The 12,040-nt window shown below is 38.9% G+C and overlaps 1 protein-coding gene across 31 annotated transcripts in view; it reads right to left on the minus strand.

Moving 5' to 3' along the window:
* Positions 1-12,040, minus strand: part of TRIP12 (thyroid hormone receptor interactor 12) — a 128,315-nt gene that overhangs the window by 21,001 nt on the left and 95,274 nt on the right. For 25 of the 31 annotated variants that reach the window (XM_059703413.1, XM_059703411.1, XM_059703414.1 and 22 more), the window contains 7 exons: positions 11,273-11,480; positions 8,054-8,154; positions 7,184-7,355; positions 5,280-5,421; positions 3,799-3,990; positions 1,989-2,140; positions 321-493 (listed from right to left, as the gene is read on the minus strand). In XM_059703413.1, coding sequence (XP_059559396.1) covers positions 321-493; positions 1,989-2,140; positions 3,799-3,990; positions 5,280-5,421; positions 7,184-7,355; positions 8,054-8,154; positions 11,273-11,480 — 1,140 coding nt within the window. The remainder of the gene's footprint in view (positions 1-320; positions 494-1,988; positions 2,141-3,798; positions 3,991-5,279; positions 5,422-7,183; positions 7,356-8,053; positions 8,155-11,272; positions 11,481-12,040) is intronic. The other 6 variants (XM_059703416.1, XM_059703437.1, XM_059703435.1 and 3 more) reach the window with 1 other exon arrangement.

The following is a 12,040-nucleotide window of genomic DNA, read 5'->3' on the forward strand; positions in this document are numbered from 1 at the left end:
GCCTGTATTTACGTTTAAGCTAATATAGTCTTAGAAAAACACTTTGATCTACAAAGCAGAAAGATCTAAGAAAAGTGTCAAATACAAAATGTCATTTCTACTATATTCCAACAAGAAAAATTAACTCATCACTCAAGTAAGCAGTCAACCTCTACTATGTTGAACACATTTCTATATACTACACATAAAATAAATGACGGGAACACAAGTTCTTGATGCTAGGTTTTAATAGAAACAGCAATAAGAAGAGAAATAATTTTAACTCCTTAATTTTATCCCAAAAGTACATACAAACACACAATATACATTATGAAGAGTACCTCTAACTACAAGGTATCTCTCAATCGCTTGTACCAAAGCCAGGGGGTCAATCTTGACAGGTCCACCCTTCCACTGCTTCACATTTGCACAGTCTGGATGTCTCTGTAACTGGCATTTTAACTGGTGTGTGTTGAAAAATTTTAAAGCCTGTGATCCTCTGTTAAGAGAAAAGCTCAAGATAATTTGTGAAAAAAAGTTATTCTATTATTTTCAAAATCAACAAAATTAATTCAAATAAAAGCAAGATAATACAAACTGCATTTTCTTAAGGCACAAAAGTAAACACCAGCAATTCAAGACATTTATTATAAAATGACAAATAAAATGATGTCTGCTATAAAATCACTTTTAAAACTTTACTGTTGGCACACAAACTTATATTAGTTTCAGGTGTACAAACTTTGCTATAGTCTTTTGAAAGAAGTAATTCAATAGCTACACCAGTCTAAATCTGGTAAGGCTATTTAACTGCTCATTTCAGAAAAGGGCTGGCAGGAGTAAGATAACAGATAAACTTAAAATATGGTCATCTACGAGGTTCCATAAAGCATGTAAATAGGAGTTATGGGAAAGAATATTCCAGTATATTGATAAATATGTACATACTTATTTAATAGTATATAAATTTGGATAAAAATGAAAAGCTTCATGGTTTTCTCAGCATAGTGGAAAACATCCCCTCATTTTACAAAATACTCCAGTATGGCATAATGATCAAAACTGAGTATCAGCCCTAGCTGGTCTGGCTTGGTGGATGGAGCGTCGGCCTGCGGACTGAAGGGTCCCAGGTTTGATTCTGGTCATGGGCAAGTGCCTGGGTTGTGGGCTCGATCCCCAGTGGGGGTCATACAAGAGGCAGCCAATCAATGATTCTCTCTCATTATTGTTGTTTCGATTTCTGTACCTCTCCCTTCCTCTCTGAAATCAATAAAAAATAAATAAATAAAATAAAAACCTAAATATCACACTCTACATTAAATTTCAAAGTAAAAAACAACAACCTAGTCCACATTGATCACTTTATCTACTCAAGATGCACAGTTTTAATTCAATCAAAAATTTGAATGTTTTATAAACACAGCAGATTGTGTATTTTAAGAATTAAAAAAACTAACTTCGTATTTACCAGGCTTCTAGTTATAATATTCTAGGAAGCTTATAACTTCATATAAAACAAAACAATTAACTCCTACATAATTCTTTCTACAGTATCTCATGAATCCTATAAAACTACTGTATTATTGAAAAAACAAGTTTTATTTAAAACAGCAAAACTTCAAAATAAACACTTGTTAAAACCCATCACAATACAAAATGATAAGCACTCACATTACATATAAAATCACATTACTGCACAGAAACGTAAATGTTTTATTTTCCAGATCCACAAAATTCTTGAAGCATTATAAAGTATGTCAATTTATGGAGAACAGATTGCAAGTTGCCAATAGTGACTGGGTTATATATTTCTAAACCATTATGTTTAAGAAACAGTGATTTTAAAGATAAACAGTATTTATTTACTTTTTAGACTATTCAATTTCTTCAGTAATAATAGCTAAATGCTATTTAGGCAGATGAAGATGTTACCAGACCTCTTGCCACTTTACCTCAACAAGATTAATTAAGCGCAAAGGAAAAGGGCACACGCAGGCAATGATCCTTACCTGCCTCCTGTCCCATTCCCACTGGGGAAGTCATGTACTTTGACTGGAAACTGTTCCATCTGGCTGAGGCAGTTGTTCATCTTGTGAACTAATGCCAACAAAGGTGCATTACCGACTGGTTCTACTCTTCCAATGGGCTCTTCTCCAGGAAGCTAAAGATATAAATAAACCAATAGGTTAAACAAGGCCTCTTGAACAGGGAACACTCCTCAACAAGAAACTTTAACAGGCAGTTTTACAAAAGGAAACCATTCATCTATTCTCTTTTATTATTTCATTTGGTGGCAAAATCTGACTCAGACAGGCATGAGACTATATTTTTTGGTAGAAATATTCATGCTTTGCCACAGAAATATTTACTGTATCTGGAGTGATATTTAGAATCTACTGGGGACATCAGGTAACATATGGTTCGTGTATTATATTGTAGAACGCTTAAAACCCAGAAAGCACCAAGGAATTTCAGTGAAGAGATGACATCTGTATAAAATCTTAAGTGTGGGAGAAAAGTACATCCAATATTGCTACACATCTAATGACTCTCTAATAAATAACAAGTTAAAGTAATATAAGTAATGCTCAAATCCCCACAAACTAGAAAGGCATGGTAAGGAGTTTCACTCACACACAGGAGAGCTATCCTTGGCCCTACTACACAGATGAGCCAGAGAACTTCCCTAGAGATGCCTTGTCTTAAGCAGTTGTAAACCAGTAGTGTAAAATCAAGTTTCTAAGAATAGTTATTCTCTAGTTCTCAGCTACTGAGGGTAAAGAAAGGGGAGCTACTCTGAATTCTGGCCTTATAATCCACATTGTAAATATGACTAAGCACTTTTGAATGGAATTTTTTTACATTGTTTGCAGGTAGTTTTTATCGCGCGCTAACAGGTGGCGCGGGCCATTTTTGCTAATTTTTTGTGCAAATGGCAACGTTCAGTAAAATTACGATAACTTTAGTTTACGTATTTATACGTTACCCGCATTCTACCGCTAGTCTATAAAAAACGTATTAATACGTGTCCCGCGCTCTACTACCAGTCAACGTAAAACGTATAAGTAAAAGGTATAAATACGTTTCCCGCATACAATGTGTTAATACAGATGGTCCCCAACCTAAGACGGTTTGACTCACAATTTTTCAACTTTACAATGGTGCGAGAGTGACAAGAATTCAGTAGAAACCGTACTTCGTTCTAAGCATGGTTAAGGTAGGCTATGCTGAAGTATGATGTTCGGCAGGGGTGAAACTATGATGTATTAAATAAATTTTTGACTTAAAATATTTGCAACTTACAATGGTTAATTGGAATGTGACCCCATCCTAAGTCAAGAAGCATTTGCTATGTTTTACATACAAAGTGGAAATATATATATGTCTACCTTATGGTTATAGGTACACTATGCCTACTGTATCTATCTATCTATCTATCTATCTATCTATCTATCTATCTATCTATCTATCTATCACCTATCTCAAACTCCAATAAGTTTGGAAACAAATATTGAGAATAAAATGCATTCAGAGGAGAGACTACAATTAATGGGTTGGCCTACAGAAAAAACACACCAAAGACTCAAGATACACTGACCATGGAAACTTTGGCACTAGCTTCATTAAATCCCCATTGTCGTTTTACTGCTGACTTCATATATAAAAACCCAAGGATTCCAACTGTATACAAGCAAACTAGAAACTTTACCTGAATATCTTGACCAAAACTTACTGGAAATTACTACTGCGATGAAAAGATACATAAGTGAACAGTGATTCTTATAATAAGATTCATGCAAACATTATTAAATAACTTACTGGGGAAGAAAAAAACACATGAAGAAATCTCTTTAATCTGATCTCTCTGGTCACAGCATCCTTTTCACTTTTAGATGTCAAATATAGCAACAGCTGCTTCACAAATCCACTATGTTGGATTTCAAACGATGAAACATCTGACTCTGAGACTATGCTACGGATTTCTACAAGGCACTCAGCTCCACCATCCACCTGAAAGAGTCAGAAACAGTATTTCTATATTAATTTCAATAGCCCTTACCGAATGCATAATTTACATTCCCCAAATGAAACTGAACGCATCCTCAATACCATTAAAAAAAAAGGGACGGGCCTGGTGCACTCTTTGTAGATCCTTGGAAAACATTCACAAAAGGTTAAATATTTCGAAACAAAAAACTAGTATTCATACTACCATAAAAAGAAAAACCTTCACAATTCAACAACAACAGAGGATAAGAATTCAAATTAAGGAATAAAGAGCTATAATATAATTGAAAAATAAAAGAATACAAGGTAGGGCTTTAAATTTTTTTTTTTAAATATATTTTATTGATTTTTTTACAGAGAGGAAGGGAGAGAGAGGAAGGGAGAGAGATAGTTAGAAACATCGATGAGAGAGAAACATCGATCAGCCGCCTCCTGCACATCTCCTACTGGGGATGTGCCCGCAACCCAGGTACATGCCCTTGACCGGAATCGAACCTGGGACCTTTCAGTCCGCAGGCCGACGCTCTATCCACTGAGCCAAACCGGTTTTGGCTAAATTTTTTTTTTTTAAATATATTTCGCTTATTTTTTACAGAGAGGAAGGAAGAGGGATAGAGAGCCAGAAACATTGATGAGAAACATCGATCAGCTGCCTCCTGCACACCTCCCACTGGGGATGTGCCTGCAACCAAGGTACATGCCCTTGACCGCAATCGAACCTGGGACCTTCCAGTCCGCAGGCCGACGCTCTATCCACTGAGCCAAACCGGTTAGGGCAGGGCTTTAAACTAATACATTTAAAATATGAATAAAATGGTAAATTTCTTGAAAAACATGTACTACTCAAATTGTTCAAAGTACATAAAAAAAGTGAAAAGATGAAGAATCAGATGAAATATAAAAGGTTTAATAAACATGAACCCTTTCTAACTACTATTAGAACCCAGGTGAAGGGGTTAAGGAGTGTCCTATTAACTCAAGTGTTTGTAAACTAAAGAGGTCTTAGACATTTCTAAAGTCTCTTCATTTGTCAATAAATATGGAATGTCACAAAAAAAGGTCAAAAATGAGATTTCTATAGTACATTTAATGATGAAATAATGAAGCATAAAAGCAAGCGGTAAGTTAAAGAATGTCAACGCTAATATAGCACATATCTAGCTAAAAAGTCTATCTATAAGGATTAAATTGGCGGAAAGCTAGAGTTATAAACAAGAAAAGGAAAAAACAGCAAGACAGAGAGTGCTGGAAGATACTGAAAAGGGGCCAGCAGGATGCACTGGATACAATACCTGGAGGTTGAGTTGTTCAGTTGCAGCACAAAGTCTCTGAAGGACATTCAATGCAGGGTTGCTACCATCCATATTTTCAGAACTGAAATAACGCTCAACAAATTTGTGTGCCTGATCCTTAATCCAACCTTTAATTTTTTCTCTGCAAGAAGAAAAAGGAGATATAGCTCAGTGTACACAGAAAGAATTTCAATTATAACTTCTGATGAAAGGCAAATAACTGCTACATATAAAACCTTCTTTTGGCCCAAGGTTCTAGAGACTAATAAATTCAGACTTCACATTAACCAAATTAAGTTTCATTTTGAAATGTACCTAGAGAAATGCACATATGCATGAAGAGTAAACCAAAGTTCTAACTTCTTGGGACTCTACAAAGTAGCAGTTTCCTAGGCATTCAGCTGAGAGTGATTTTACATGACTACTTTCTAAGGTACAGACATATCTGCATTTTCTTTACTTGTGTTCTCTGGAGAGCTGAAGTAGAGCCCTATAGACCAGAAACAAGTCCTGGCTAGTTACATGATTAACTACAACGACTGACACCTTGCTGTCTAAATTACAAATTCAAATAGCTTCAGAAATATATTTGCTCTATTATTTTTACTAACTGAAATTCTGAAAAACAACTACTACCAACCAAACAAACCAATCAACCAAACAAAAAGAGATTGTTTTCCAATGACATTTCACATTTTTAAATTTCTTACTTGCAGAGGAAGTAATCCTTTGTTGGTATGCTACATCCAGAGCCAACAAAATAAAACAATTCTCAAGGACTTTAAAGACGTAATTCTTAAAAGCCATAAACTGGTATAAACAGGTTAGCTGGTAGTTTTCTAAGTTCCTAAAAAACCCTCTACTCTAAGATCCTTAAGTTCCATTATAAAGGGGAGAGGGGGGTGTCATAAAAATATGTGTATGCACACTTCCTCAAAAAAGTCAATTTTCCAGTACCTGGATCAAAACTGAGAAACAGATTCCTTGGGGAACATAATTTGTTTGGTTTTGAAAATACATGAGTCCCAGCAGCTAGATCAAAGACAAGTATCACACGATCTCACTTATATGTGAAATCTAATGAACAAAAGAAAATAAAAAAATAGGTCCAGAAACATGGAAGCATGCAACAGACTGAGGATCCTCAGAGGGAAAGGGTGTGGCGGGGTGGAGGAGATATCAACCAAACAAATTACATGCATACTAGAGGCCTGGTACGTGAATTTGTGCACCGCTGGGGTCCTCAGCCTGGCCTGTGGGGATTGGGCTGAAACCAGCTCTCTGGGATCCCTGAGAGGGATTGCAAGAGGGTGCAGGCCAGGCCGAGGGACCCCACCGCTGCACGATCAGGGCCGGGGAAGGACCAATCGGCCTGAACCCAGGAACAGGCTAATCTACTGATCGGAGTGTCTGCCCCCTGGTGGTCAGTGTGTGTCACAGCGACTGGTCAAACAGTCAGACACTTAGCATATTAAGCTTTTATTATATAGAACATGCATAACCCATGGACACAGACAATAGTTAGGGTGAAGGCCTGGGGAGGGGATGGGAGTGGGAGAGGGGGTCAATGGGGGAAAAAAGGGGAATATCTGTAACACTTTATACAATAAAGATAAAATTTTAAAAATAGAAAAAAATACAAAGTATTAAAAATCCATTTGATCTAGTGTGTCGTCTAGGATCGCTGTTTCCCTGTTGATTTTTTGTCTAGAAGATCTTTAAAATGTAACACTGGAACTCAAGACAAAGCCAGGCACAGGACTTAAAAACTGAGAAAACACTACATTCTTGAACTATGCCACTTCTGAGCACACATTAAAGGTCTGTGTCCAAGTTTCATCTCCATACAATAAATGTGCTGTTTTTCTAATCAAAGAATAGAATATAAATCTTCCCCACTTCACCTATTATTGGATATGGTGTCCTTTGAAGCGGCCCTGGCAAGACCACTGACTCCTGCAGTTCGTGCTGGTTCAATGTTGCTGTTAGACTGTGCACTTAACCTTCCCCACGTTTTTGGATTCAAGCTTGCCAGGAAAGAAGATTTAGGTGACTGAGTAGTGGTGGGGCTTTTAGCTATGAAAAGAAGAGAGAATGATAGTTAAATTATTTTACAATAACTGACAAAAAACAAGTGAATTTTAAGGTTCTCATTCTTTCATTTTTCAATATTTTCTATTTTAGAGGGAGGGAGGGAGAGAGGAATGGAGGGAGAGGAAGAGATGGAGAGAGAGCAACTGAATTTATTGTTCCACTTATATATGTTTTCATTGGTTCATTCTTTTTTTTTTTCATTGGTTGATTCTTAAATGTGCCCTGATGGCTATCAAATCCACAATCTTGGTGTTTCGGGACTACATTCTAACCAACTCACCTACCCAGCCAGGGCAAGATTCTCATTCTTAATAGATTAGCCAAAAGAACTACGAACACTGGGTATTCAGGAGATTTCAAAACTATCAGCAGTTTTGTTTTGTTTTGAAATATATGTTTACCGATTTCAGAGAGAAAGGGAAAGGAAGAGAGATAGAAACATCAATGATGAGAATCATTGATCGGCTGCTTCCTGCACACCTCCTACTGGGGATCGAGCCCACAACCTGGGCAGGTGCAGTGACTGGGAATCGAACCGTAACCTCCTGGTTCATAGGTCAACACTCAATCACCGAACCACACTGTCTGGGCTATCAGCAGTTTTAATAGGATATTTAAACTATATCTTTAACTACTACCATTTCCCTTTTACCTACCCGTAGTTTCATCAAAGGAATTACCTTGATTGTCTACTTTGTCATCATCTCTTGGAGGTGAATACTTTGGCCTTCTTGGCCCTCTTTTTGGCAGTCGTTTTCTCTTTAGAACATCACTTAATCGACTATCACATGGGAAAAGATGAGATAAGTTTAGCAATTACCATGATTTCTTATCATCACTCATTGAAAAGCAAGCTAAAATGGCAGAAATAGGGAGTTAATAAATATTGCCACAACAGGGTATCTTCCATTTATGATTATTTAATGCTGACTCTGTGTCTGTTATGTTCTAGAGGTACACAACACAGAAAATTAATTCAAAAAATAGCTAGCTGTTTATATAAACTATTCAAAATAAAACAAAATAGGATACCTAATTCTGTGTTAAAATGTAGTACATATAGAAAAGTACATAAAACAAGTATATAATGTGAAGAACCAGTATTAAAATTTCATGGTGTGCAATGGCAATAACATTCTAAATCAATGTATTTACAAAGACTTTAGTAATTTAAAAAATAACCACACAAAATTACCTAAATAAATCTAGCAAGTGATAGTACAAATAAACCTGTTTTGAATTAGAATATATTAAACAGAATATACATAGCATTTGTGTGTTATTTTCACTACTCTTAACAACACTAGAAATAGTTTGAAATATCTCTTGGAATAACAAGTTACATGCAACAGAAAAGATGAAAAGATATTCTGGTTCAGTTGGTCTGTGACCCAAATAAAATTGGAAAAATTGAAAAATCCTTCCAACATCTGCCATGTCCATCGAAAACAAAACAGGACAAGTGAACTTTCAAAGAATAAACTTAATATGATTGAACAATTCCCCCTTTACAAATTTACATGAACTTTCATTTGAAACTGTATTAGAAGGGAATGGGACCACTTAAAAATCTGAAAGAATTTTAAGAGAAATAGTATTTCCTCTTTCTTCAGAATTATCAACTGTTAGAACCTATAATAATAAAGTCTAATTCCTTAATTTAAATGGCTCAGAAATACTGCATGTGTCTGAAATGTATCATATTTCACCATGTAGCTATGATATCTCAGGCGCTATGCCTGTGCTATATAGGAAACCCTGCATAATTTAAGATTTACTGCAGCAGCTAGGGAGAGAAAGTGGAGCTGGGGAGGAAGTAGGGAGGCAGGCAAGGCTGTGAGGGAAAATGGAAGACAATTCCAACTTGAGAACAGGGAAGTGAGAGGGCTCTGAGTATTCTCCAGATCCAATGTGCTTAAATTGGGCCCATAATATGGGTACCACCCAAGCTCAGGGGCTTCCTAAGTGACAGCAATTGTGCCAGAGGTCCCAATCTGTGCCCCCAAGTCCCAGATTTGCCAAAACTCATATTTAAACTAAAGTAGACAGCTGCCACCAGGTGGCGCCAAAAGCAGCTGGAATCCTGAATGGGCTAGTTTCACTGGACAATGTCATCTTGCATTTTACAAGATTAAATATTTAGACCCCACTTACTATATATTTTAGCAAGATCTACTTTTCACCGAAAAAGGAGTAAAAAGGAGCATTACACCCTGAACACATCCTGAATTTCAGAACTGAGTTTGGTTCATCATGCACCACTCATACAGCAATAATAAATTTCTAACATCAAAGAAACAAAAACATTTTTAGAATGTGATTCATTTCAACACAAAAAAATTAAAACCAATACGAGGGTCTGGTAATGTTCTTAATAGCACAGTAGAAAAAAAGGGACTAAAAACAGATAAAAAGGTAGAAGCAGATAATTTTCTTTATGTATGCTGCATGTAACACAGTAATTCAAGATTATCGAATCAAAAATGAGGACTCAATCCTACAACTGTAAAATAAGTATGTGACACTGTTATTTAATTTCCCTGAGCCTTATATTATCCTATCTAATAAAAGAGAAAAATGGTAATTGGCGTACGACGATACCCTTTTCATTGGCTAATCAGGGCTATATGGAAATTAACTGCCAACTAAGATTGGCAGTTAACTGCCAACAAGATGGCGGTTAATTTGCATATGTAGGCACAATGCAGGGAGGCGAAAGGGAAAGCAGGAAGAAGCCCCCTGCCACTGACAGTGATCGGAAACCCAGGGGGGAGCTAAGAGCTGGGGGGCAGGGCAAAGGCGGCCCTGGGGCCGCCTTTGCCCTGCCCCCCAGCCATGATCGGAGAATCAGGCGCCTTTGCCGCCCTGGCCAGTGACAGCAGGAAGTAGGGGTGGAGCCAGCGATGGGAGCTGAGCATGGTCGAAGCTGGCAGTCCCGGGAGCTAGGGGTCCCTTGCCTGGGCCTAAAGCGGAGCCCACGATCGTGGGGCCGCTGCAGCTGCGGGTCCCCGCTGCCTGGGCCAGACGCCTAGGCCAGAGGTGTTAGGCCTGGGCAGGGGCGGAGCCTGCAACCGCGGGGAGCTGGGGGTCCCCTGCCCAGGCCTGACACCTCTGCTGGAGGCCTCAGGCCTGGTCAAGGGGCCGATCCAGTGATTGGTGATCGGAGGGTGATGAGGGTCAACTCCTCTGGCCAAGGCATCAGGCCTGGGTGGGGGGCGGAGCCGGGGATTGGGGGGATATGATGGTCCCCTTGCCCAGGCCTGAAGCCTGGGTCAGAGGCGTCAGCCTTGGGCGGGGGGTGGAGCAAGCGATCAGAGGGAGATGGGGGTCCCCTGCCCAGGCATGATTCCTGGGCCAGAGGCCTCAGGCCTGGGCGGGGGCCAGAGCCAGTGATCGGGGGGAGAGGGGGGTCCCCTGTCCAAGCCTGACACCTCTGGCGGAGGCGTCAGGCCTGGGCAAGGGGCCGATCCTACGATTGGAGGGTGATGGGGGTCAACGCCTGAGGGCTCCCAGTATGTGAGAGGGGGCAGGCTGGGCTGAGGGACACTCCACACACACACACACACACACACACACACACACACACAGTGCATGAATTTCGTGCACCGGGCCCCTAGTTCTAATATAAGGCTCTAATACTAGCCTTCTAATATTCAGTTCCCTTCTATATCAATAGAAATGGACCACATATCTCTTGTGGTTCCCAAACATGGCTCAATATAACAGGGTTTGCAACAAATGTTCATTTTTCTTCTCATTCCCATTAAACATCTAACAAAATACAGATGAAAAAATATAGTGTGCACTCTCTCTAACAAATTATTCCCTGTGAGAGTCTCAGTCACCAGGGCAGAGTTAAAGGCAAAGAGCACAGACGTCACCACACGACTCCCACTTACCCTTGAGGGCTCAGATCTAAAGAATCATCTCTGCTGTGTTGCAAGCTGGGGGATCCCAAGTCAGCTGCAGCGTTAGTGGCAGCCGTGGCTGTTCCACTGTTGACTGACGTTGTGGACCCCAAGGATCCTGACCCATTTGTACATGCCTTTGGTGGACTTGTCAGCAAAGACTCCGATTCTGCTAAGTGTTTTACTTGATGCATTACACCTACGTAGTAAAAGGAATTAAAACAAGTCAGTTTTAATCATGATCGACTCCTTGCCATTACTAACGCCATTAATGCTAACACTGATTTATAGGGAATGAATAAAAAGTAGCTGGCAAATGGGGAGGGGGGTTCTAGATGCCAGGATTTACAACTTGGCTCCATTTAGAAAAGTAGTAGGCAAATTCAAAATTAAAGAAAAATATTTATATTGAATGTCTTCTAATATTCAAAAAGCGAACACAGGAAATTTAATAGGGTCACAAGTAAAGTCCCACTAGAAATTTAAAATAAGTAATAATCAATTAGAGAAACAAAGTGCACCTGTGGGGCTTGATCAGAAAGGGAGTAAAGAACTACAATCATTAGTTAAATTCAAATGCTACAATGAGACAAGCTCTCAGTAACACTGCTGCCAAAAGTAGACCACCAGCTATGGGAAGGTGAAGAAGATTTTCACAACCTTAGAAGTGTATAGGAAAGCTAAACAGTAACTCATATGGCAGGCTAGGATCATGGGAAGATGTACATGGGGGATGGTCCAAGAACAATAAAATTGTAT

The sequence above is a fragment of the Myotis daubentonii genome, chromosome 7 (genome assembly GCF_963259705.1).
Source record: "Myotis daubentonii chromosome 7, mMyoDau2.1, whole genome shotgun sequence".
In the NCBI taxonomy this organism is placed as follows: domain Eukaryota; kingdom Metazoa; phylum Chordata; class Mammalia; order Chiroptera; family Vespertilionidae; genus Myotis; species Myotis daubentonii.